This window comes from Anolis sagrei, chromosome X (assembly GCF_037176765.1).
Source record: "Anolis sagrei isolate rAnoSag1 chromosome X, rAnoSag1.mat, whole genome shotgun sequence".
NCBI lineage: Eukaryota > Metazoa > Chordata > Lepidosauria > Squamata > Dactyloidae > Anolis > Anolis sagrei.
This window is the reverse complement of record NC_090034.1, coordinates 22,128,907-22,153,774: the sequence shown is the minus strand read 5'-3', so window position 1 is coordinate 22,153,774 and position 24,868 is coordinate 22,128,907. Positions and strand designations below refer to the sequence as shown.

At 46.4% G+C, this 24,868-nt stretch overlaps 2 protein-coding genes across 4 annotated transcripts; one reads left to right on the top strand and one right to left on the bottom strand.

Moving 5' to 3' along the window:
* Window positions 1–57: 57 nt before the first annotated feature.
* On the bottom strand, window positions 58–13,738 carry EARS2 (glutamyl-tRNA synthetase 2, mitochondrial). Of its 2 annotated transcripts, XM_060786441.2 has the most exons (9): window positions 13,636–13,738; window positions 12,138–12,293; window positions 10,147–10,336; window positions 8,426–8,901; window positions 8,158–8,266; window positions 6,817–6,970; window positions 2,422–2,552; window positions 1,553–1,688; window positions 58–641 (listed from the first exon to the last, which is right to left on the bottom strand). In XM_060786441.2, exons 1-9 carry the CDS (start codon window positions 13,694–13,696, stop codon window positions 558–560), a joined length of 1,497 nt encoding a protein of 498 aa, XP_060642424.2. In that variant the 5' UTR covers window positions 13,697–13,738; the 3' UTR covers window positions 58–557. The 2 variants fall into 2 exon arrangements, with proteins under 2 accessions (XP_060642424.2, XP_060642425.2); XM_060786442.2 differs by lacking the exon at window positions 12,138–12,293.
* A 173-nt stretch (window positions 13,739–13,911) lies between these two features.
* Window positions 13,912–23,802, top strand: LOC137094791 (ubiquitin domain-containing protein UBFD1-like). 2 transcript variants are annotated; one of them, XM_067460538.1, is made up of 7 exons: window positions 13,912–13,997; window positions 16,149–16,415; window positions 16,510–16,718; window positions 17,946–18,011; window positions 18,148–18,253; window positions 18,929–19,011; window positions 20,047–23,802. In XM_067460538.1, the coding sequence occupies exons 1-7, from the start codon at window positions 13,958–13,960 to the stop codon at window positions 20,155–20,157; spliced, it is 882 nt and encodes a 293-aa protein (XP_067316639.1). In that variant the 5' UTR covers window positions 13,912–13,957; the 3' UTR covers window positions 20,158–23,802. The 2 variants fall into 2 exon arrangements, with proteins under 2 accessions (XP_067316639.1, XP_067316640.1); XM_067460539.1 differs by having other exon boundaries at window positions 13,914–13,997; window positions 16,155–16,415.
* Window positions 23,803–24,868: the final 1,066 nt, after the last annotated feature.

Below are 24,868 nucleotides of genomic sequence, written 5' to 3'. Positions count from 1 at the left end.
CCATTTTTCTTTTTAAAGAACTGGATCTCCTCAAAAAAGGTGTTGGCTGGGAATCTCTTTCTCAATAGACATGATTTATTTCTGCTCTTTTGTTTTTATGGAGAGCTTCAGAACATTAGTTCAGACCCAGAATCCCCAAACCAACACGGAGAGCTTTACGAGAGGCAATCTCCAGGTTTTGCATGAACTGTTCATAAACTTTTTCCACATCCAAAACCATCCAGAGTCGCCCTGGAAGATGCAAATCTTTCTTAGATGACAGTTGCTAGCTTTGAAGCACCCAGCACCCATGATTCCCCTTTCTTTATTAATGCACAAAGCACATTGCAATTGCAGTCATTGCCATAATAGTGAGGCACTGAACCAGGGAGCCAGGGCATATTTCCCAAAGTTGCTCCTTTCCCTGGGGTGCATTTAAATTCCACACATGTGTATTGGAAGTTCTTGCACAAATCCCATTGAGTCCCCTCTTTCTGAAAGTGGTCCAGGACAAGTGCATTCTTCCTAATCCATGGGTCACTGGTCCTTTGTGCTGTTGCTCTTCCGCGACTTCAAGGTCACCTGCACAGGGCCCTCTGGATCCGGGCGCAGGTCTCTCTACGCCCCAAGGAGACCATCATTTCGGCAACGCTGGGTCCTTCCTGAAAGAGATATAGATGCTATTGCATAAAGCAAAGGGAGAAGGCCCTCAGGACCAGGGAGTAAATTTCAATGCTCTGGGGAAAGGAATCAACATGGAACTACGATAACAAAACAAGATCCTAAAGCTGTGAATGTCCTGACAGAAGGTCAATTCATAAGCCTCTTTAGTGTGTGCCAGTTTTAGTTTAGTTTAGTGCCAGTTTTGCCCATTTGGTCCATTTTAGAAGTTGTTTAAGGCCTTTAGTTTGTGCCGGGGTCCCTTTTGCCCATTTGTTTCCTTTTCGAAGTTGTTTAGGGCCTCTTTAGTGCATGCCAGGGCCCATTTTGTCCATTTGCTCCCTTTTATAAGTTGTTTAGGGCATCTTTAGTGCCTGCCAGGGCCTGTTTTGCCCATTTAGTGCCTTTTAGAAGTTGATTAGGGCCTCTTTAGTGTGTGCTAGGGCCCGTTTTGCCCATGTTTACCTGTGCAGCATTGAAATTTTGCCAGATTTATAAGCTGCCTTGAGTCCCCTCTGGGGTTGAGAATGGTGGGATAGAGATGAAGTAAATAATAAATACTATATCTCCATGAACCTTCTAATGTTTATGAGACTGGGTGGTCATCTGTTGGGAGTGCTTTGATTGTGCCATCCTGTCCGGCTGAATGGAAGATGGACTGGATGGTCTTTAAGAGTCTCTTCCAACTCTAGGATTCTATGATTCTATGGATGGTCAGTTCTACTGATTTCACCTGCATTGTTTCTCTGACCATTTTATGGTTCACTTATGGGAGGAAAAGGTAGGAGTGTACATTGTTGTGTCAACTGGAAAAAGCCATGCTGCCACCACCATCAGACTCTTTGGAAACATAGAAGGCAACTACCGACTTTCGGAGCAGCACAAGAAAGCATTTTGGAGGGAGAGTGTTCACCTGTCGGCCGCTGAGGGCCAAGCGGAGCAGCTTCATTGCACTGCTGTACTGGGTTCCTTTGATTTGCTTCATCAGCAACCGCAGGTCCCTGCTAAGCTCCTCCAAGTTCAGAGGGGCCACTGGCTGGTCTAGAAGCCTGATGGGAAAAGGAACAGACAGAATTATGGCATAGTACCAGATTCCAAAGGCACACTCAGGCTCACTTCAGATGGTGCTACAAACCTAAACTTTAGGAAGATCTGTTCACAAATGGAACAGATTGCCTTCACTGGAGGATTGCAAGCAAAGGCTGTATGGCCATCTGTCAGGAGGGCTCTGATTGTGCCTTCCTGCATGGAAGAATGAGATCAGACTAGATGACTTTAGAGTCCTTTCCAACTGGGGTTGCATAGAGATGGAAACCTCTTTGGAGGTCTGGATGGCCATCTGTCAGGGGTGTTTTGTGTATTCCTGCCTGGCAGAAGGGGCCAGACTAGATGACCCTTTGGGATCCCTTCCCACTCTTTTGTTTTTGGAAATACCTGCTTCACACACACAACACAAAAGTGGAGGGGGGGGGTAGAATGAGTTTAACTGTCCCAACTCTCCCATACTTTGTTGTTGTTGTAGGGTTGTCATAATTCAAGTCATTTCATTCTTAGAGCAACTGAATACAGGGTTTTCTCAGAAAGATTTCTTCATTGATCATGATGGCTTTACTTCCTTTGAAGCTGAGAGAGTGTGATGTGCCCAAAGTCTGCCAGTGGGTTTCCATGGCCCAGCAGGGATTTGGACCCCAATCCTAGTCTGACACTCATACCACTCCACATATTGCCAAAGGTGCAGGGAGAACGTCATCAGTTCATGTATAGTCCTGACTTTCCACTCACCCGAGAACCAGCGTCCCTATCTTCTCTGCCTCAGATGAAACTGAATGCAGCTCTTCATGCGACACAGAGGGACGGATCCACAAAAATGCATACTTGGGGGACACTAAGTCCTTGAGCTGGCTGACGTGGCCCTGGGAAGGAGGAAGGAAGACTGTGAGTCAGTGGGGAAGATACATAAGTATATATAACAACAATAACAATAACAACAACAACAACAACACTTTATTTATATTTTGCCCTATCTCCCAAAGGGGACTCAGGGTGGATCACAATACACATACGTGGCAAACATTCAATGCTGTTTGGACAGACAGGAGAGAAAGGAGGTGTGTTATGTTGATGTCCAGCTTGGGGGACATGAGAGAAGCCTCCTCGCAGGATTGCAAGACATCCGGGCGTCCCCTGGGCAACGTCTTCGTAGACGGCCGATTCTCTCAACCCAGAAGCAACCAGAGACGACTTGAAGCATGCAAACAAGGAAGCAAAACAACCAACGGTCCTTTTCAGGACCAACCATGACAATAATCGCAATCAACATCGAAGGCATGTCAGCTGCCAAAGAACAACTGCTCTATGAACTGTGCCGAGATAAGAAATGTGACGTGCTGTGTGTCCAAGAAACACACAGGGATGAACGACAGAAACGACCCAAAGTCCCAGGAATGATCCTAGTAGCGGAAAGACCACATGCGCAGTATGGAAGTGCCGTCTTTGTCAAACCAGGCCTCCAAGTCAGCAGTGCCCACAACACTGAAGAAAACAATATCGAGGTTATAACAGTAGAGCTTAATAACATCACCATCACCTCTGTGTACAAGCCCCCAAATGAAGATTTCTGCTTCTCCTCCCCCGAGAACTTTGACAGGCATCAAAGGGCGGTAGTAATTGGTGACTTCAACAGCCATAGCCATGTATGGGGCTATGCCCAAGAGGACAGAAATGGAGAGGCTGTCCTCTCCTGGTCTGAACTGCACAAACTATCTCTCATCCATGATAGCAAGCTCCCACCATCCTACAACAGCGGGAGATGGCACCGAGGTTATAACCCAGACCTCTTATTTGTGAGCGACAGCATCGTACAGCAATGCACCAAATCAGTGGGACCACCAATCCCAAACACACAGCACCGACCAATAATATGCCAACTGTTCCCAACAATAAGGCCTCAGGAAGTTCGATTTAAACGAAGATACAACTTCAGAAAGGCAGATTGGACTAAATTCTCAGACATGTTAGACGACATGATCACATCGGTCGCACCAATCCCTGAGGAATACGAACATTTTATTGAAATAGTGAAAACCTGCTCACGGGCCTCCATACCGAGAGGCTGCAGAACCCACTACCTCCAGGGCATTACTCCTGAAACAGCTGCCTTGTTGGAAAACTATTACAGGCTCCACAACGAAGACCCATTCAGTGAGCAGACTCTTCAGGCAGCGCAGAGCATTGTGTCCTCCATCTCTGAAGCCAAGAAAGAACAGTGGATCAAGTTGATCACAGAGGTCGACATGGGCAGGAGCAGCCAGAAGGCGTGGAGGCTGTTGAGACGGCTGAGCAACGATCCCTCACAAACTAATACCCATGCCAACATAAAGGCAGATCAGATAGCACACCAACTCTTGAAGAATGGGAAACCCAACCTTGCCACCAAAGTAGGAAAGAAACCAATAGCCAGACAACCAGAGATTGAGAACAACAACCTCCATGAACCCTTTACATCTACTGAATTGGACATGGCTCTCAACAAATGTAAGAATGGCAAAGCAGCTGGCTTGGATGATCTACGGATGGAACAAATCAAGAACTTTGGTCCAAAAGCAAGGCGCTGGCTGCTGGATCTGATGAACAACTGCACTGCATCCTGTCAGATCCCCAAAATCTGGAGGAAAGCAAGAGTCATCGCCATCTTGAAGCCAGGCAAAGACCGTAATGACCCAAAAAGCTACAGACCAATCTCCCTGTTGTGCCACCTCTACAAAGTTCTGGAGAGACTTATTTTGCATAAAATTATGGAAAATATAGACCCCTGTCTGATCCCACAGCAAGCTGGCTTCAGAAAAGGCAAAAGCTGCACATCGCAAGTGCTGAACCTGACCCAGCACATAGAAGATGGCTTTGAAAGGCAGCAGATCACAGGAGCTGTCTTCATAGACTTGTCAGCAGCCTATGATACTGTGAACCACCGCCTCCTCCTGAGAAAAATGTATAATATCACAAAGGACTACCACCTCACCCGCCTCATAGGAAACCTGCTACAAAACAGGAGCTTTTTTGTTGAGTTCCAGGGCCAGAGAAGCAGATGGCGGAAACAGAAGAACGGCCTGCCTCAGGGGAGCGTGCTTGCTCCATCCATGTTCAACATCTACACAAATGACCAGCCACTGCCAGAAGGGACAGAGAGTTTCATCTATGCTGATGATCGTGCCATTACTGCTCAAGCAGGGAGCTTTGAGATGGTAGAACAGAAGCTCTCCGAAGCTCTAGGTGCTCTTACTGCCTATTACAGGGAAAACCAGCTGATCCCTAATCCATCTAAAACACAGACATGCGCCTTTCACCTTAAGAACAGACAAGCATCCCGAGCTCTGAGGATTACCTGGGAAGGAATCCCACTGGAGCATTGCAGCGCACCCAAATACCTGGGAGTCACTTTGGACCGTGCTCTGACCTACAAGAAGCACTGCATGAACATCAAACAAAAGTGGGCGCTAGAAACAACATCATACGAAAGCTGACTGGCACAACCTGGGGATCACAACCAGACACAGTGAAGACATCTGCCCTTGCGCTATGCTACTCTGCTGCTGAGTATGCATGCCCAGTGTGGAACACATCTCATCACACTAAAACAGTGGATGTGGCTCTTAATGAGACATGCCGCATTATCACGGGGTGTCTGCGCCCCACACCACTGGAGAAATTACACTGCTTAGCCGGTATTGCACCACCTGGCATCCGCCGGGAAGTAGCAGCCAATAGTGAAAGGACCAAGGCAGAGACATCTCCAGCTCATCCCCTGTTTGGGTATCAGCCAGCACGTCAACGACTTAAATCAAGACATAGTTTTCTTAGATCTACAGAGACACTCGCTGGAACACCCCAGCAAGCGAGAGTCCAAAAGTGGCAGGCCCAAACCCAGCACCTCAATTTATGGGTGATACCAGATGAGAGACTCCCCCCTGGGCACTCAGAAGACTGGGCGACTTGGAAGGCGCTGAACAGATTGCGCTCTGGCACCACGAGATGCAGAGCCAATCTTAAGAAATGGGGCTACAGGGTGGAATCCTCGGCATGCGAGTGCGGAGAAGAACAAACCACTGACCACCTGCTGCAATGCAACCTGAGCCCTGCCACATGCACGATGGAGGACCTTCTTGCGGCAACCCCAGAGGCGCTCCAAGTGGCCAGATACTGGTCAAAGGACATTTAACCAAATACCAAATTTACAAAATCTGTGTGGTTTTTTTTTCTTTTCTTTCTTTTTCTTTTTAATCTCTGTGTTTGTTTTGCTCTGTTAGAATTGTAATACAATGGTTGCTGATGACACGATAAATAAATATGTCCAGCTTTTTGGTGCCTTTTGAGGTTGTGCTCAAATCCAGCCACAGGGGGGTGCTGTCACTCCATCCTCTATGACAAAGAGCCATCAGGACTTCCTTTTGGTCACCGGCATTTTCTGGCTTTTTTTTTCCTTTTATGGTGTCATAAAATACTTCTCCCACTTTTTAGAGGTACCTAATTTCTCTACTTACAGCTCTAAGCTGTTTTCGAGCTGCTTAGGTAAACAGTGAGTTGGGCTGACAGCTAGGTACTCACCCTGACCCGGGCTTCAAACTGGCAACCATATCCACACAAACAATACACCTATCCTAGATTGGGTCCTGCATTTTTCTAATTTTCTCTCTGTTGTGGGAATAAAATAGGCCATTCTGCCCTGAAACACATGTGATGTTTTTGCATGGAAATTACAGGGCATTTATGTGCATAAAATACATTTTTTAAGCTTTCCCCCTCTAAGTTTCCTAATACAGTTACAAACATCCAACTTAGAAACAACTCATTGTTAAGAATGGGGGTGAGGCTACAGGAAGTAAGAGAAATCTACCCATTGGAAGGGAAATTAATTCTTAGAAGAGTCATTATCATGGGGAAAAGGGATCTCCAGTGAAGCTTTACCACCACTACTTGTTCCCACAGCTAGCCATTTTTTTTCAAAATCCAATCGTCACAGGGACAAAAAGTGAGGTGAAATCTTCTGAACAGGGGCACAGGAAGCAAAGGAAACACCACAGGGGTGTTAGGCCTTCTTATATTATCCAAAGCATGCATATATGGTGGAGAAAGCACCCTTTTCTCCAGCTGCTCCTCCATTTCCTGTACAGCTGGACTCACCCTCCGCAGGAAGAGGACCTGCTCCACATAGGGCGCCTCCAGGACCCCTCTGTCCACCAGCTGCTGCCCAAAGGTCTCTTCTATGGCCGTCTGCAGCTCGGACACAAGCTCCCGCCGCAGCACCTCGTCCCTGATCCTCCGGGAGAAGTGAGTCCTGGACAAAATATCACATTGGAGCCCGGCTGAGAGAAAGAGAAAGCCAACTCCAGAGAGAGAGCCACAAAGCGAGTAAGAAAAATAATAATAATCATAATAATAATAATAGACTCTGTAAAGACTCTGGCACAAGCCAGTCAAGGTGGTCCCAGTGGTGATTGGCACACTGGGTGCAGTGCCTAAAGATCTTGGCCTGCACTTAAACACAATCGGCGCTGACAAGATTACCATCTGCCAACTGCAAAAGGCCACCTTACTGGGATCTGCACACATTATTCGCCAATACATCACACAGTCCTAGACACTTGGGAAGTGCCCAACATGTGATCCAATACAACAGCCAGCAGAGTGTCTGCTGTGGACTCATCTTGTTGTGTTTCAAATAATAATAATAATAATAATAATAATAATAATAATAATAAGCCAGTGTAGTCTAGCGGCTTGAGTGCTCGACCACAATGCTAGAGGCTAGGGTTTGAATCCCTGCCCAGTCACTGAATCCTACAGTCACAGGCTCTCAGCCTCAGAAGAAGGCAAAAGCAAACTGAACAATTCCTCCCAAGAGTGTGTCCAGAGGAGGGAGACTCAAATGATCAAGGGTCTGGAGAACAAGCCCTATGAGGAGCGACTTAAAGAGCTGAGCATGTTTAGCCTGCAGAAGAGAAGGCTGAGAGGAGACATGATGAGGGTCATGGATAAAGATGTGAGAGGAAGTCATAGAGAGAGGGGAGCAAGCTTGTTTTCTGCTGCCCTGGAGACTGGGATGCAGAACAATGGCTTCAAACTACACACAATGAGATTCCACCTAAGCATTAGGAAGAACTTCCCGACTGCGAGAGCTGTTCAGCAGTGGAACTCTCTGCCCCCAGAGTGTGGTGGAGTCTCCTTCTTTGGAGGCTTTTAAGAAGAGGCTGGATGGCCATTTGAATGTGATTTTCCTGCTTCTTGGCAGGGGGTTGTACTGGATGATTCTAATTCCACGAAAACCTTGTGATAGGATTGCCATACATCAGAAATGACCTGAAGGCACACAACAGCTAGAAGAACAACAACTAAGAGAAAACAGTATACTGGGGAATCATTTCCAAAGGGCATCAATGGCCTGGAGTGGACATATTTCAATGCACGTAAAGGCCCTGCCAAATAAATAAGGAATAGCGTGAGTCCCGCCTGGCCGCTCCCCACCTGTTAAACTCAGGGAGCTTCTCCAAGTCCAAAAGGGCCGAGTGTCGCTCAATTCTGCCCAAGTCGAACTCCTCTATCAGTTCCGGCAGTGTCCTCCCCATCCGGTTCTCTGCAGAAAGAAGTCTGTTATCCTGTCTCCCAGAAGGCCCTTGGGTTTCCTTTTGCAACTCCCAACCCACACAAACCCCAACTGCATGGCCTTCCTTATATTCCTGCTCTGGCATTGCAGCAAGTGGAAGGTTTTGTCCCATTAGCCGACCTCAATTACCCACAAAGCCAGAGCCACAGTTGGTGAGCAGGTCCAGCAGGGCCTCCGGCAGGCATCCCTCCTGTGCAAAGCCCTCCACGAAGAGGTCTCCCTGCCGCTTCGATAGTTTGCTCCCGTCGCGGTTGAGGAGGAGCGGGAGGTGGCCGAAGCGCGGGGGCTGCCACCCAAGGGCCCTGTACAGCAGGAGGTGCTTGGAGGTGGAGGTCAGCCACTCCGTGCCCCGCAGGACGTGGCTGATGCCCATCCGGTGGTCGTCCACCACGTTGGCCAAGTGATAGGTGGGGAAGCCGTCGCTCTTCAATACCACCGGATCCCCCTCCACACTGGACACCTCGTGGCGGCTCCACCCGTAGACCAGGTCCAGGAAGGGCTCCTCGGCGCCCTGCTCCAGGCGGAAGCGCACTGCATGCTCCGTACCCTGAGACAGCTTCTCCGCCACATGCGAGGGGCTCAGGTGCCGGCAACGGTTGTCATACCTTAATGGTGAGAAGAGAGGGAGATACACCAGTGAAATTGAGTCAGCGGAATGGTGTGACTCCAGTTCAAGTGGCAAGCACCCATTTCATTTGGCCCACAAAAGAATCCAAGATTTTGGGAAAATTAGGGCTTGTGAGGAAACCAAGAGTGCCTCTACATTGCAATGCAGCCTGACTGCCATGGCTCAATGTTATGGAATCATAGACTCATAAAGTTGTTGGAAGGGACCCCAAGGGACATCCAGTTCAATCCCTTGCTATACTGTTATACGTAATGAAAGCACTCCTGACAGTTGGCCATTGGGCCTTCTCCTCCTCTGCCAAAAAAGTGTTGGTGCCCCACCAAACTACAAATCCCAAGATTCTATAGCACTGAGCCATGATGGTTAAAGTGGGGCCAAACTGTATTCATTCAGCCGCTTTAAATCTCCTTCAGGAGAAATGAAGCAGGGTATAAATAATAATAATAATAATTATTATTATTATTATTATTATTATTATATGTACGTAACATCACAGCACACATGCACATTATGTCCAAGTGTGTGGGATTCATCTCTGAATATCGGGCTCTTCCCAAAGGCCTAGGATATTAGAGGCATTTTCGCAGAATGCGCACAGTTCCGTGAAGTGCTACCTTCCTTCTGCAGCATGTGAGTTGATGTTCTGTCCAAATTAAGGCTTTTCAAGTGTTTTTCAAGGTTTCTTGGAATGCCCCCAAGACCACCAAACACTATTGGTATGACTGTTGTTCTCTTTTGTCATAGCCATCCAATTACAATTTGTAAGTCCTTGTGTTTTGTGATCTTTTCCAGCTCTTTGTCTTCTACTCTACTCTCTCCTTTATTGCAATGTCTATAATAAAAACATGTTTCTTTTCCACAGCCATTATATCTAGTGTGTTATGTGGTAAATAAATAAATTATTATTATTATTATTATTATTATTATTATTATTATTATTATTATGTGGTTTAGATGCACCCCCAGAAAGCAATGAAGTCATTTATGCTTTCTTCCAGCATGGGCATCACAACATAAATTACGTATGTGTAACGGAACTGTTTGCTAAACCTTTTAATGGCAATTGCTGTGTTTCAGTTTGGTTCAAGCCTTTCCTGGGGACAACGTTATGAGCTAAGTTTGGGGAGAAATTAAACACAAAAATGGATGAAATGGGGCATACCGCCCCACAACCAGCTGCCTGGTTCAGAGATCCCATGCAAGCCCCTCCATGGCTCCTGACCGTGGGGTCTGCCGGTTGCGCAGGGCCTCCTTCTTGAGGAGCTCCAGGCGCTGTGGGGTGCAGAAGCAGCGGTAGGCGGCCCCCTTCTCCAGGAGGAAGTCGGAGGCCTCCCGGTAGAGGCCCAGGCGCTGAGACTGCAGGTAAGGCCCCACAGGGCCCCCTCGGCAAGGGCTCTCATCCGGAGGGATGCCTGCAAGAGAGAGAAGGAAGAGATCGGAAAAGCCTTCGCAGAATCAAAGGAAACAAGGGACTGAAAAGGTGAATGCAAAGATGGGCTGAGTCAATAGACTGAAGGAAGTCATAGTCCCACTCTCTTCGGTACTAGTCACCTGGAATAATAACCCTGGGCAATTCAAGGAGGATGGGGACAAGGTGGAATGGATCCATGGAATGGCCACCAAAATAATAATAATAACGATGATGATAAAAGATTGATCAACTGGGTTGTTGCAGGTTTTTTGGCTATATGGCCATGTTCTAGAAGCATTCTCTCCTGACGTTTCGCCTGCATCTATTGCAAGCATCCTCAGAGGTTGTGAGGTCTAAAGATGTTTGCCATAGATGCAGGTGAAACATCAGGAGAGAATGCTTCTAGAACATGGCCATATAGCCCAAAAAACCTACAACAACCCAGTGATTCCAGCCATGAATGCCTTCGACAATACATTGAACAATCAAACTGTCTGAAGAGCAGCTTAGAGACATGGGTATGTTTAGCTTCAAGAAGAGAAGGGGAGAGGACAGGTAGGTTGAAATATTTGAGTGTGGTGGAAGCTCTTTCTTTGGAGGCTTTTAAAAAGAGTCTGGATTGACATCTGTAAGGGGTGCTTTGATTGTGTTATTCCTGTATGGCAGGGGGTTGGATTAGAAGGCTCATGTGGTCTCTTCCAACTGTTACTCTATGGCTGGATCTAGATTGCTGTATATCCCAGGATCTGGTCCCAGATTATCTGATTTGAACTGGATTATATGACTCTACACTGACAGACAATCTGGGATAAGCAGATAATCTGGGATCAGATCCTGGGATATACGGCACTGTAGATCCAGCCTATTACTTTATGAAAGGATATTCCATTGAGAAGTGGGCAAGCTTGTTTTTTGCTACTTTGGAGACTGGGGGCACTTCTAGACAGGCCTTATATCCCAGCATCTGGTCCCAGGTTTTCTGCTTTAAATTGAATTATATGAGTCCACACTGCCAGATAATCTGGGATAAAAAGAAAACCTGGGATTGGATCCTGGGATATAGAGCCTGTCTGGAAGGACCCTGGGACACAATAGAGAAATGGATCCCAATGACAGGAAAGGAGATTTCACCTAAACATGATGATGATGATGATGAACTGTAAATACTACTTATTGCCCGCCTCTCCTTATGGCTTGAATCAAGAGACAACATAGCTAAAAAAGAACTTCAGATGGCAAGAGATGTTCAATCATGGAACATGCTGCTGCTTGGGATTTCTGTGGAGCTTCTTCCACTGGAGGTTTTGAAACAGAGGCTGGATGGCTCTCTGTCAGGAAGGATTGGAATGTGGTTTACTATCTCTAGCAGAACTGGATTTGGACTGGATGGCCCTTGAGGTCCCTTTCAGCTCTACAATTCTATAGCCCTATTTCTCCATGAACCGTCTAATGCCTATGAGGTTGGGTGGCCATCTGATGGGATGGCTTGGGTTGTGTCTTCCTGTCAGGCTTAAAAGGGTTTAGACTGGATGACCCTTGGGGTCCCTTCCAACCCTATGATTCTATAGCCTTACTTCTCCATGAAACTTCTAATGTCTATGAGGCTAGATAGCCTCTGTTGGGAGGGATTGAATTGTGTCTTTGTGTCTAGCAGAATTGGGTTTGGACTGGATGGCCCTTGGGGCCTCCTCCAAACCTGCGGTCCTCTGTAAGACTCCATGGCAGGTCCCATCATCCCTAAAGGCTAGATGTATGCACAAATGATGCAGCCTCATGGGAAAAATATGGGGAGGGTACCCCACCTGCCCACTCCAGCATGTCCTCGATGCCCTGTGCGGCTCCATCCACCACCCGGCTCTGGTCGGTGTCCTCCAGGCGCAGGATGAAGCGGCCATTGTGTTTCCGGGCAAAGAGGTAATTGTACAGCGCGGTCCGCAGGCCCCCCAGGTGCAAGAAGCCTTTGGAAGATGAAGGTGAGAGAAAAGAAAGCCAAAAGCTTGCAAATCTGAACCTTTTCTCATGTAGGGCACATTGTCACTGTTGAATGAATGCAGCTTGACTCCACTTGACCTGCCCTGGCTCAATCAATGCTATGCAATCCTAGGAGTCGCAGTCTGCCTAAGGTGAAAGGCCTTATAAAACTACAACTCCCAGAATCCCACAGCAGTGAGCCCTGAAAATTCAAATGGGGCCACACTGCAGTGCAGATGCAGCCTTAGTCCTGGGAATTGCAATCACCTAGGCTGGTTGGGTGCTCCCATTATCCCAGAGCACTTAGTAATGCCAGCTCAAATGAGCTCAAAACTGCATTCATTCCTATTCTGGGGCCTTGCAATCATATTGCCTAATTGAGGATGCTGGGAACTGCAGTACACAGAGCTACAGCTCCCATTATCGCATAGCACTGAGCAATGCCAGCCCAAATGGGCTCAAAACTGCATTCATTCCAATACCTGGGGCTTGCAATTATATTGGCTGGTTGGGGATGCTGGGAACCGCAGTACATAGAGCTACAGCTCCCATTATCCCATAGCACTGAGTAGTGGCACCTTAATTGGTTCAAAATTGCAGTCACATCGCTTAGTTGAGGATGCTGAGAACCGCAGTACACATAGCTACAGCTCCCATTATCGCACAGCACTGAGCAATGCCAGCTCAAATGGGCTCAAAACTGCATCCATTCCTATTCTTGGGGCGTGCAATCATATTGGCTGGTTGGGGATGCTGAAATCTGCAGTACACAGAGCTACAGCTCCTATTATCCCATAGCACTGAGCAATGCTAGCTCAAATGGGCTCAAAACTGCATTCATTCCTATTCTTGAGGTTGCAATCACCTTGGCTGGTTGGGAATGCTGGGAACTGCAGTACACAAAGCTACAGCTCTCATTAGCCCATAGCACTGAGTCATGGCAGCTGAAATGGGCTCAAACCTATTCCTGGGCCTTGCAATCACATTGCCTAGTTGGGGATGCTGGGAACTGCAATACACGGAGCTACAGTTCCCATTACTCCATAGCACTGAGTAATAGCAGCTCAGATGGGCTCAAACAGGCATTCATTCCTATTCCTGGGCCTTGCAATCACATTGTCTGCTAGAGGATGCTGGGAACTGTAGTACAGGAAGAATGAATTCGTGTGAAAAGGGATTCTAGAGCGGCAGCCCTGCCCCTTCTGGAAAGGGAGTGCTGGGATCTGCAGTCCTGCTATCTCTGGAAAGAGAGGGCTGGCTCTTAAAGGGGATTTTGGGAGTTGTAGTCCAAAGCCACCCCTTTCCATAAACCCTCAGTCGCAAATTTACCTGTGGGGCTGGGGGCGAATCTCACCCGCACCGCCTCCCGAAGGGCAGCGCTGCCTCCCATTGCACTTCCACGAGAGGCTCAGAAATCGGCGCGGCGCCTTTAAGGATGGCTCCGCCCCCTATCGTCAGTGATTGGCTCCAATCCGAGCGAGGGGCGGGGTGATTCTTAAAGGCGCCGCGCCTCTTTGACACATGAGCTTGGGAAGCCACCAAGGCTGGCCAAGGAGCGGAAGAGGCGGGCTACGGCGGCCGGCGAGGGCCAATCGGGGCGGCGAGGCGCTTTTTCCCATCATGCCCCGCGGCTGGGTTGTACACAATCATCATGGCCGCCGCCGCCGCCTCCTCTGCGTCCGGTTCTCCCGGTGAGAAGGAGGCCAAGGAGGAGGAGAGGAGCCACCGCGGGGCGGCAAGCAGGGAGGGAGCCGGGGCGGGGTCCTGGGAGCTCTAGTTTGGGGAGGCAGCGGCCCTCTCAGGCGGAAGAGGCGCCAGACCTTGTCGAACTACAACTCCCAGGGCTGCAGAGCAGTTCAAAGGGGTGTCAGAGGGCATTTAGCCCACCGCGAAGAGGCCTGAATCCCAGGCCACGGTCTGCTTCCTCCTCGAAGGACCTAAAGGCCTTACATGGCTGCTAATGGAGGCAACCAAAGCAGAGAAGCACGTTATACATCAGGGGCAAAGGCCCTGGCCTTGCCAGTCAGCTGTCTTTCTATTTATTTGCATGGAGGATTTGTACCAGGCATGGGCAAACTTTGGCTCTCCAGGTGTTTTGGACTTCAACTCCCACACTTTCTAACATTCCTGTTAGGAATTGTGGGAGTTGAAGTCCAAAACACCTGGAGGGTCGAAGTTTGCCCATGCCTGGTTTATACCCTGTTTTTCTCTTGTTTTATTTATTTGTTTAGAAGCAGGCATAGGCAAACTTTGGCCCTCCGGTGTTTTGGACTCCAACTCCCAGAACTCGTAGCAGCCTACCGGCTGTTAGGAGTTCTAGGAGTTGGAGTCCAAAACACCGGAGGGCCAAAGTTTGCCCATTCCTGGCATATTAATTTTCAACACTTCCTTAGTGATTTCTTCCTCGATACTTCAACTGTTTCTTTCTTTTTCTCTTCCGTGGATGCCAAATTCTTTGGAGGTTTGTTTGGACCAGGTTAATAGCCAATTAGGTCCTGGATACTTAAGTCATCGTGTCCTACCATATAAACCGGGTAGATTATTAAGATCAAGTAGTCAAACACTCCAATCAACTCAGTTTAGGGACGGCCATCATTTAAAATTAGCTAGAGATGGCACATTCTCGGGCGTGGCACCCAAACTGTGGAGCACTTTGCCAGAAGCGATAGGAGCAGCCCCCACCCTCTTAGCCTTGAGGAAAACCTTGAAAATGTTCCTATGTGGAATAGCTTTTAACTAAGCTGTCAGAAGTCTGGGGCCTGCACTTTTTAATTATATTTTACCTTCCTGGACATTTTAGAATGTTTTTAATCATTTTTTGGTAATTTTATGTCCGACAAGGACTAACTTGGGATTATTTTAATGTGTTATTTATGCTGTTATGTTTTATCTATTGTTATAGAAATGCCCAAATAAATTAAATTAATTTTGACTTCTTCCATATGAATAAACTGAAGTTCCCTTTTGGAATAATACTTATATGTCACAAGGGTTGTTTTTTTTTAAAGATGCTTAGGTGGTGCAGGGTAAAAAAAGTTGGAACCACTGGTTTACAGTATTTATACTGTGATATTGTATTTATTTTTTTTAGTGCAGTGTTTCTGAAACTGGGCTCCTCCAGGTGTTTTTGACTTCAGCCCCCACAATTTCTAACAGCTGGTAAACTGGGTTGTTGTAGGTTTTTCGGGCTATATGGCCATGTTCTAGATTCGAACATGACCTACAACAACCCAGTGATTCCGGCCATGAAAGCCTTTGACAATACAGCTGGTAAACTGTTTGGGATTTCTGGGAACTGAAGTCCGAAACACCTGGAGGAACACAATTTGGCCCCTTCTACACTGCCATATAATCCAGAATATCAAGTCAGGTAATTCACATTGTCTTCTTCGAACTGGATTATCCGTGTCTACACTGCCAGATAATCCAGATCAAAGCAGATAATCTGGATTTTATATAACTGTGTAAAAGGGTCCTTTGAGAAACACCGGTTTAGAGGATTTATACCCTGCTCTTTAATTATTTCATTTATTTGTGAGGATTTGTACCCCATTCTTCAGCCACAAAGGCTCTCAGATCATCTTACAAATAGTGAATTTCAATTATTTTATTATAACTTGCCTTGTATTGCTTTGTATTATTATATTTGCAGCATTTTTACCCTTGTTTGTATGCATTTAGCATTGCATTCATTCTGTTTTTAAGTGGTCTTATCAGTTTATGAAATAGTGAATTTGCCATCAAACTTACAATCTAAATAAGAAGGGAAAGGGAATGGCAGGAAGGAAACAGATTAAGCTTCTGTTCTGGATGTTGTGGTCATTTGTTCCTCTCCTTCCCAGATTCAGAAGACGCCAGCATGGACCCGGAGACCCAGGATCCATCTTTAAGCTGTAGGGACAGTAGCCCAAACAACTCCCTTCAGGCTGAGCAACTGCCAGAGAAGCCCTCTGGTGACCCCCCAGACTCTGTCAGCAATGGAGGGGAAGCCGATACAGAGAAAGAACTGGTCGAACTCAAAATAATCTGGAACAAAAACAAGTACGACTTGAAGTTCCCGCTGGACAGCACAGGGGCGGACCTGAAGCAGAAGATCCACTCGCTCACAGGTGAGCTTTTTTGTGCCTCCCTGAGAGGCCGTTCTGCTGACCTTCACTTCCAAGAGACATTAAGTCCAACCCCTGTCGGTCCCTTCTTTGCCAGGCCTCCCGCCCGCCATGCAAAAGGTCATGTTCAAAGGACTGGTGCCAGAGGAGAAGACATTGCGGGAAATCAAGGTCATCAGCGGAGCCAAAATCATGGTGGTCGGCTCAACGATCAACGATGTCCTGGCCGTGAACACGCCAAAGGATGCCGCGCAACAGGAAGTGAAGCCAGAAGAGAGTAAAAAGGAACCTCTCTGCAGACAAAAGGTGGGTCGATCTCTGGCCTGGGCGGGTTGGCTTGTAATTGTGCCTGGTTTGCTGTGTAAAACATAGAAAGTTTGGTCGTTCAACTGGTTAGACAAGAAGCCCTTCCGCTTATGTGCTGATGCAGTGGCAAGTTGTCCTGAAGCGTTTGATCTCTCGGGTCATTATGGTCACAGACTTGCAGAGTAAATTGCTTTTCCAGTTTTACGTCTGGGGAAACAGACAGGGAAAAGAGATACTTGGGGGGGGGGGAGTTTTATATGTATTTTTTTTTATTTATTGTATGTATGTACTTTAATTGTACTTTAACTGTATATCCAACCACTAATATTTAAGTGTTTTTAAAATTGCTTTGTTTTTGTTGTTAGTCAATTGTTTAGTTGTTAGCCACTTTGAGTCTCAATGTAGAGAAAGGCAGGATATAAGTAAAGTTAAAAATCATACTAATAATATGTTCCTCCAAAGTGTCAGCATATTTGTGACTGAGTTGGCATCTGAAATACTTCTTTGACTTCAGAGAAAGTAGCTATCACACTTCCTTAGTAAATGGCATTGTAAAGTAAAATATTGCTGACTTTTGTGTGATCTTAATTAATTCAGTGGAAATGTTTACAAAGTGCTAGCAAATGGTGATACCTATTTTTCTTCATGTGAAACATTTCACTGTTGACAAAACTGAAGCATTGCCAATGAAGAAATATTACAAAGTATATACTATCAAAGTCGAAATATTTCTTTGCGAATTCATTTGTTCTTTGGATATTTCTCTGTACTGTGGATCCTCTTTGATGCTTTCTAATAGTTTGTCTTGAGAATAGGGACCACAATATTAAAGACAGTTCAAAATCCCCATGCTGTTTAGAAGAGGTTGTTGATAAAGGGAATATACTTCTCAGCTAGTTTTAGATTGCACAAGTGAGATATAACAAAGTATCTTCTAATTTTAGATATCATGTCTCTCATTCTCAAAAGTCTGTCTGCTGCAATTGGTAAACCACTCATGTAGGCTCTGTCATCTGGGCAGAAGGGCAGTCCTTCTGAGGGCCTTCCACACAGCCATATAACCCAGAATATCAAGGCAGAAAATCCCACAATACTTTGAACTGGATTATCTGAGTCCACGCTGCCATATATTCCAGTTCAAAACAGATAATGTGGGATTTTATTCAGCTGTGTGGAACGGGCCTGAGTTCCAACTGAATTTCAATTTTGATTTCTTCTTTGTTACAGCAACACAGGAAAGTATTAGATAAAGGCAAACCGGACGACGTGATGCCTTCTGTCAAAGGTGCCCAGGTAAGTGCCAAGGCCAGCTTTTGTTTCTGAGTTCTTCCTTTTCTGCCGACAAAACAAAGGATAATGGTTTTTGTGATTGCAGAGCAAGCAGCTGTTTGGTTTGTTCCTGATTGATCTCTGTTCTTTGCCTCTTCAGGAACGACTGCCAACTGTCCCTTTATCGGGCATGTACAACAAGTCTGGTGGAAAAGTCCGGCTCACCTTTAAACTAGAACAGGATCAGCTCTGGATTGGCACTAAAGGTGAGGGCTTCTGAGTCTGTCCTTTCAGCTCTTGAGACACATATCTTTGTGGGGAAGCAAATACTGCATTTGTTGCTTTGCAGGAGACTCCTTACAGGTATCTAAATGTCCCTGGATTTGTAACAATGTCTCTTGGCTGGGTCTTTCACTGTGTCTTGTTGTGGTCTGTGAGCAATATGTGGAAGTTCTGATGGCTGGAGTTCACGTTATGATTTTGATCAGAACCTTTTTGACATTTTAAAGACTGCACCTGCCTCTGAAAGCCTCTTTCCTGTCTTTGCCAAATTGACTGATTGATTGTTTAATTTTTTTTATTTCTGAGTTGTCATGCCACTAAATAAATAGCACTATATATCAATAACAACTCTATGTAACAAAATTTGAAAAAATCTGTTCCTGGTTTGAAAGGATTATTTTTTTTCTGGTTAATTGTGTGGTGCATACTTTGAAAGTAGTTGTTCTACCCCAGAAACTTCATTTAGATGGCTGCCACAGACTATGTTTTCCTTTTGCTCTTCTGAGGATGATGGGGGCTGGATACAGACAGATGTGGAGCACACTGCATGCCATTTAGGGAAACTGTTTCCCACCTTGCCTCTTCCACGAGGTACTAGGAGCTCCCAAACTGAGACACAAAGAAAGCATAAGATGTCTGGTTGTCTTACTTCCTTGCAGAAAGGACAGAGAAGTTACCGATGGGGTCCATCAAGAATGTGGTGAGCGAACCCATTGAAGGACATGAGGATTATCACATGATGGTAAGGGGCCTTACAGAATTGCAAGCCGTCTTAGGTCTGTCATAATGTATACTGTACATTTGTCACTGCAATTCTCACCATCATCATCTGTCATTGCCCCCAAACCCCATCAGTATTTTAAGTTGGTAATGGAGGGTCTGCTTGCCAAGTTTAATCCAGATCCATCACTGGTGAGGTTTACATTGCTCTGGACATGGGTGAACAACAACTCCCTGTTAGGGAAAACTACCCAAAAATAAGAAGAGCATCCAAAATACAAACAGGATACTAAAAGTTGATCAACAGCAAAGCATGAAGTGTCATTGGTTGTGGCTGTCAAGAATTTAGAGCTTAGGCAGGCAAAGATGCAGAGTCCAATCTTAATAACCGCAAACGGTTTATTTACAATAATAAAAATAACTGCATTTCTTAATAGTTAAAGAACTGGGTCTGAGCTACTCTAACACCCATTTCGTCTAAGGTTTTAAGAGACCCAAGCACTACATCTCTCCTGACACACAAGCAGAGAGAGATCTCAAAGCACACAGCACATATACAGATGTAAAAAACAGAACTCAGATTTTAAAAGACTTACAGTAGAAAAGTAGCCATTCTACACAACCAATCAGAATGAGAGTAGAAACACAGAGAGAGAAAAAATAGCTAGATTCTCAACTGTCATTCAAGAGACATTGGGGAAGGGAAACCCTTAGTTTGTACTAAACTAACTACTTGTTGAGGACTGGAGACTTGGGCAGGGTGGGGTTGAATTCCAGCACTCCCAACATCCTGGGTAACCCCTCACACCTATCTTGCCAGTTCTTAAAGTTGTTTTTTGTGGTGATGTGTGCCAAGTTTGGTCTGGGTTCACTGTGCTTTTTGATTGTGGGTGAACTACAACTTCCAACATCCTGGGTCATTTCCCCCAAAGTTGATCATAAACATGCTAAAGTGTTGAGCTCTAGAGGAAGCTTCTGCTCCTCTTCCTCATTGGTCAGATAGCCCTCGGCCTGCCCCATTTCCTCCTCTGGCTGCCTCTCCTCCTTCTCCTTCCAGGCCTTCCAGCTGGGGCCGACGGAAGCCTCCTACTACTGGGTCTACTGGGTCCCCACCCAATACGTGGATGCCATCAAGGACACCGTGCTGGGCAAGTGGCAGTTCTTTTGAAGGCACGCCTCACCTCTGGCGCTGGGGGGACCGTCTCATGGACCGAGGGACAGACACTGCTGGGAGAGGGGCCTGGAACGGGGGTCATCCCGGGACATCTGCCTCCATTCGATCCCAGAGGGGCCAGGGAGGACGCCAGAGGTGGGGACACGCTCTCTCTCCCCCCATTAGTTTATTTTTAACTTAAAAAAGAAAGAAAGAGAACAGCAGCCGCCCCTGTTCTGCAGCCAGCTTCGTTTGACCCTATTTAAAAACAAACATGATGGAAATCAATAAATCTTAAATTCACAAACCACGAAGTGTGTGTCATACACTTTTAACTCTGCCAAGCCTCGCCCTTCTGCGAGGAAAAGGCCGACACACTGCCGTGGATCTTTCTACATGATTTGAACACGAGACCGTTGTTTTTCGCTGTTCGTTGTTATGATTTGAGCTGTTTGCTTGTGACAAGCGAGGCTTTGGGGAATAGGTTTCTCCCTCTCCTTAGAATCTTTGAAACAGTATGCAAACTCGGGGTCTCATAAGCCATATCTTTCTTGGTTTGTTTTTCTTGTATTGTAGAAAGATGGTGCAACGTTTCCCTCTTCTCTTAACCCAAAGATGTGCTCAACTCTTTTTAACTCCTAGTAGTGGTGCCAAGGGAGTTCTTCCTGTCACTGAGAAAAGGGTCATGGCTGGAGGGGAAACAGATATTATGCCCGCTCCCTTTTGCCCTTTTCTTGACCCACTTCCTTTCCCCCTTTAGACTCCATCTCTCTTTTGGAACAGATCACTTTGCAGCCGCCTTGTCACCTTTCCTTTTTGCTTTCTATGCTCTTCTATTGGCCTTATTTTGCTTCGTCCCAGTATCTGCGGCACTCTCTCAATCATTCTTTTCTGATAAATGATAATTATTATAATAATAATAATAGCTATTCTTCTGTTCCCTTTCTGGGAAGAGATGGGAAAAGTCTGTAAATGTGAATGGCTCCGCTTTTATTCTAGGGGTGCTGTCTTTATCAAAAACTGTGGCATTTTCCCAGTCACTCCTGCATTAGTTGTGTTCTTCCTGCAGCACTTGAATGAAAGAGCAGACAGTGTCTTTTCCTGCGCTGAACCATTGTTTATTTATCCTGACATAAAGCAGTAGATTTATTGGAAGGAGCTCTAGGAAGTCACCTGCCTGTCTGTGTTATCGAGCATAGTCAGAGATCATGAAGATAAAATTAAGGACATGAATGAAAGGGAGACCTATTAGTCCAAGAGAAGTGCATGTTGCTATATGGGAACAGCCCTGAGGAGTGTGGCCTAGAGTTATCCCTTCATTCTACTTTCCTCTTGGGCTGAGTTGGTCTTCCTTCTTCAGCTTTCCTTTGTTCTCTTTGGTGTCAGACTCAAGCAGTAGGTGACCAGAACTACTGATAAGAGTCATCTTTCATTCTATTGAAACATTGGCGGGTGACTAAATACCTGAAATACATCTAACTTGTGAAGCCATAAGAAAGAACAACTATCCTTCCACTCCCATGATGCACTTGGGGAAAATGGAATTATTGGCAGTAGTTTCTTATCAAAGCTAAACCAGTTCTACTGGTTGAGGACTTCTTTTTCCTTTTTGGCATACTTATCTTAAATATTAACTGTGTTGGTACTATGCCAAGCCTGTGAGGGAGGGCAGACTCCAGAAAGTAGCCATTTGCTCAATCTGCTGGGTGTCCAGCAATACAGACCTGGACCTGTTGACTCAGAAGTGAGGCCTGTTGTGATCCCAAGTCAGATTGGAGGCTTCCTCCTGAATCGGATGGTTGGTTTATTACTACTACTACTAGTAATAGTAGTAGTAGTATGAACCTTCCTGTTATGTGGCTGCAACAACCCTCCTTATCTTCTCCTCTTAGTAACAAGCTTATGCCCAGCTGCCATAATAACAACAACAATCCGCCACAGTCACTGTGAACCCTGGAAACCCAATCTAGAGTATCTGTCTTTGTTCAGAAAAATGGCACGTTTCCATCCTCTTCGAGTCTCAAATGTTTTCAAAGCCCTTCTTGCCTTTGTATTAGTAGCTTACCTTGCTATTGACAGGGCAAAATGGATGGCACTTTCCGCTCCCGTGAGCCTGCCTTTGTGGACTTTGCACGCCAACCCTGGAAGGCAGTAGCAGGGAGGCTGAGTCCCTCCAGATGTTGGTGAGCTGCTCCTCCAGGCCCAACAGACCCCATTCTATTCTGATCTGGGGAACGTGGCATCATGTCCCGCCTTGTCATCATGCAAATAGACCTATGGTATGGCTGTTAGGCCCTTCCTTGTGGGTTGGCGACCCTCCATGACTGTTCTCTTTCCTCCTTTCTCCGTGAGTGCCTCGTCCTCCTTTTAGAGCTTTAGGGTGCTGCTTTGTGTTCTCTTTTGGGGCCTAGCGAGTCTCTTTGGACATGCCTCAGCTTAGAGAGAGTGAAAACCTGTGCAATGTGATGCAAACTATAAGCCCAGCATCTTTGGTGGCATTCCTCCTGTAGCATTTGGTCCGGAGGTGCCCTGATTTGGCTCCAGTTGGGGCCTCCCAGGAGCCGTATAGCCTTTCCTTTCTTGCCTCGGCCAGCACTGTTTCTGCACTCATTTGTTTCGTCAGGAGGAACATTCTCTCTTGTAGGGCATTGGGGAATTAAAAGGCGTACCTGGCAGCCATGCTTCAGCCGGGGAATCCTTGAATCATTCGGCCGAAGTGGATCTTGTTCAGATCTGTCCTCCTGCTGCAAAAAAAGCCCTCTCTGCCAGAAGGAAATGTTTCTGTTTCCTGCGTTTGACACACAGACCCTGACATACATTTTTAGAGAAGAAGAATGGGGAAAGGGAGGGTGGTTTTACTGCTTCTTCACTCCCCTTTACTCTCTCTTTTGCATTTGAGGACCCTACGCTTGGGTCCAGGTCATGTCTGCAAAAGGGACGCTTCCTTATTCTGTGCAAATGCAATACTTGGTGATTCAGGAAACCTTGTCGCTGTAGCCAGTGCCTAGGGCCAGGGGAAATGTCACCAGGCCCAGTCCTTGAATTGTGGGTAGGCCTTGGTCTGTTCCTTAGTGCCATCAGGCCCAAGGTCTTGAGGTGAATTTCGCAATACGTTCCTTTTTCCACCCAGGTGCAATATTCCTATCACATTTCCTTCTTAGAGTTTCCTCCCCCTCTCCTTGCCTCCTTCTCTTTTGGGGCCCTGCATTGAGACGCCTTCATTCCCTCCAATGTCCCCTCTTTAAGGACAAGCGCAGGATTGCTTCCCCCCTTTATGCCTTTGGTAGCTGCCAAGATCCAGGTTGCTGTTTCCACGTGGCTTTGGCTGTTTTCCAGGGGTGGGATATTGCATTGGCATCCCTTTCAGGAAGTGGTTTGCATCTCTGCTGTTTCTGTGTGTCGGGGAGGGCCTTCCATTGTGCCTCTGAGTCTCTGGATAGAGCTCTGGCGTGTCCCCAGCCATGTTCCTGTCTCATTTTGCTTCTTCTACAGAGCAGCTGGAAAGGAGGAATGGAAAAGGGGGGATGCAGATGGGAGGGGGCTAAGCGCCGCCACGCCGCTGGGAATGTGTCAAAGTGTAACCGCATCCCGTTTATTGTCCGCCTTGGTTCTGTTCTGTATGATTGATCAGCCATGTCCATATTAAACTTTGATAATGAACTGCTTTGCTTCCCTTTGCCTGGTTCAGCCGCCGATCAATTGCATAGCCTTTTCCCTTTTGAGAGTGAAGCATGAGTTGGAGGGTTGCTCTGAGGCCAAAACATGGAAAACTCAAAATAAAATGCCTGTCTGCCTCTTCTGGGGTGGGAAGAGAGAAGAAACTTTTTTGCGTCAAAGAGGGCAAATAATGTGTTTAGGGAGGGGGCTCTCTTGCCAAATGGAGCTGGACTTTGCTGCATTTCATTCAGGTAAAAGTATCCTGCAAGTCAGAATCTTTGCTGTGGCTCCAAACTCTGTGCCAAAATCTCCCTTATGTACACTTTACAGATATTCTTCTAACTGCATCCTGCTTTTGCCTGCAATTGCTTCCCAAAGAGTTGCTCTTGGCCAGTGCATTCTCGTCATAAAGAAATGTTAGTGGCATTTCCCCTCTGTGTGCCATAGCAAGACTATTTCTGGCTAGCAAGGTGTGCCCAGGAAGTCCATGGGGTCTCTCTTTTCAGTTGTGTGGTTAACCTTAACCTCTCTTTCCGTCAAGGAAACCTCTCCTGATAAAACAGCATCTAAACTTGCCAGAATGGAGTTTCCAGGAAACACTGTTGGTTGGAAATTTGTTTCCAAAGGAGTTTTGGCCCTTCCTCCTTGGCCCTGATCCGCTACTTAAAAGCCCACCCACCCCCCTCTGCTAACCCGGAAAGTATCAGATGGTGTTTTTGGTTAATTCAAAAGAGAATTCTCAGCCTCCACGTGTCTGCTCCTGAGACTGACTTGAAAAGAATCATGTTAACTTTCTTAGGGTTTTCTTGGCTACGCTTCTTCAGCAGGAACAGGTTACACTTGCTTCCCTTTCAGGCTGAGAGAGCGTAACCTCACTGCTGCATCTTGGCCATTTTGCATTCAGCCAGGGCCCAGGAGTAGCCATAGGTTTATTTATCAAAAAGAGCTATATTGCCCTCAAATGGCTCTTTTGGTCACCACACAGACAAAACAGGGCAAAGGAACCAATTCAAGAGGCAGAAGCACCTGTTGGATTTGTTGCTGTCATGTGGGACACCTACAAATAATG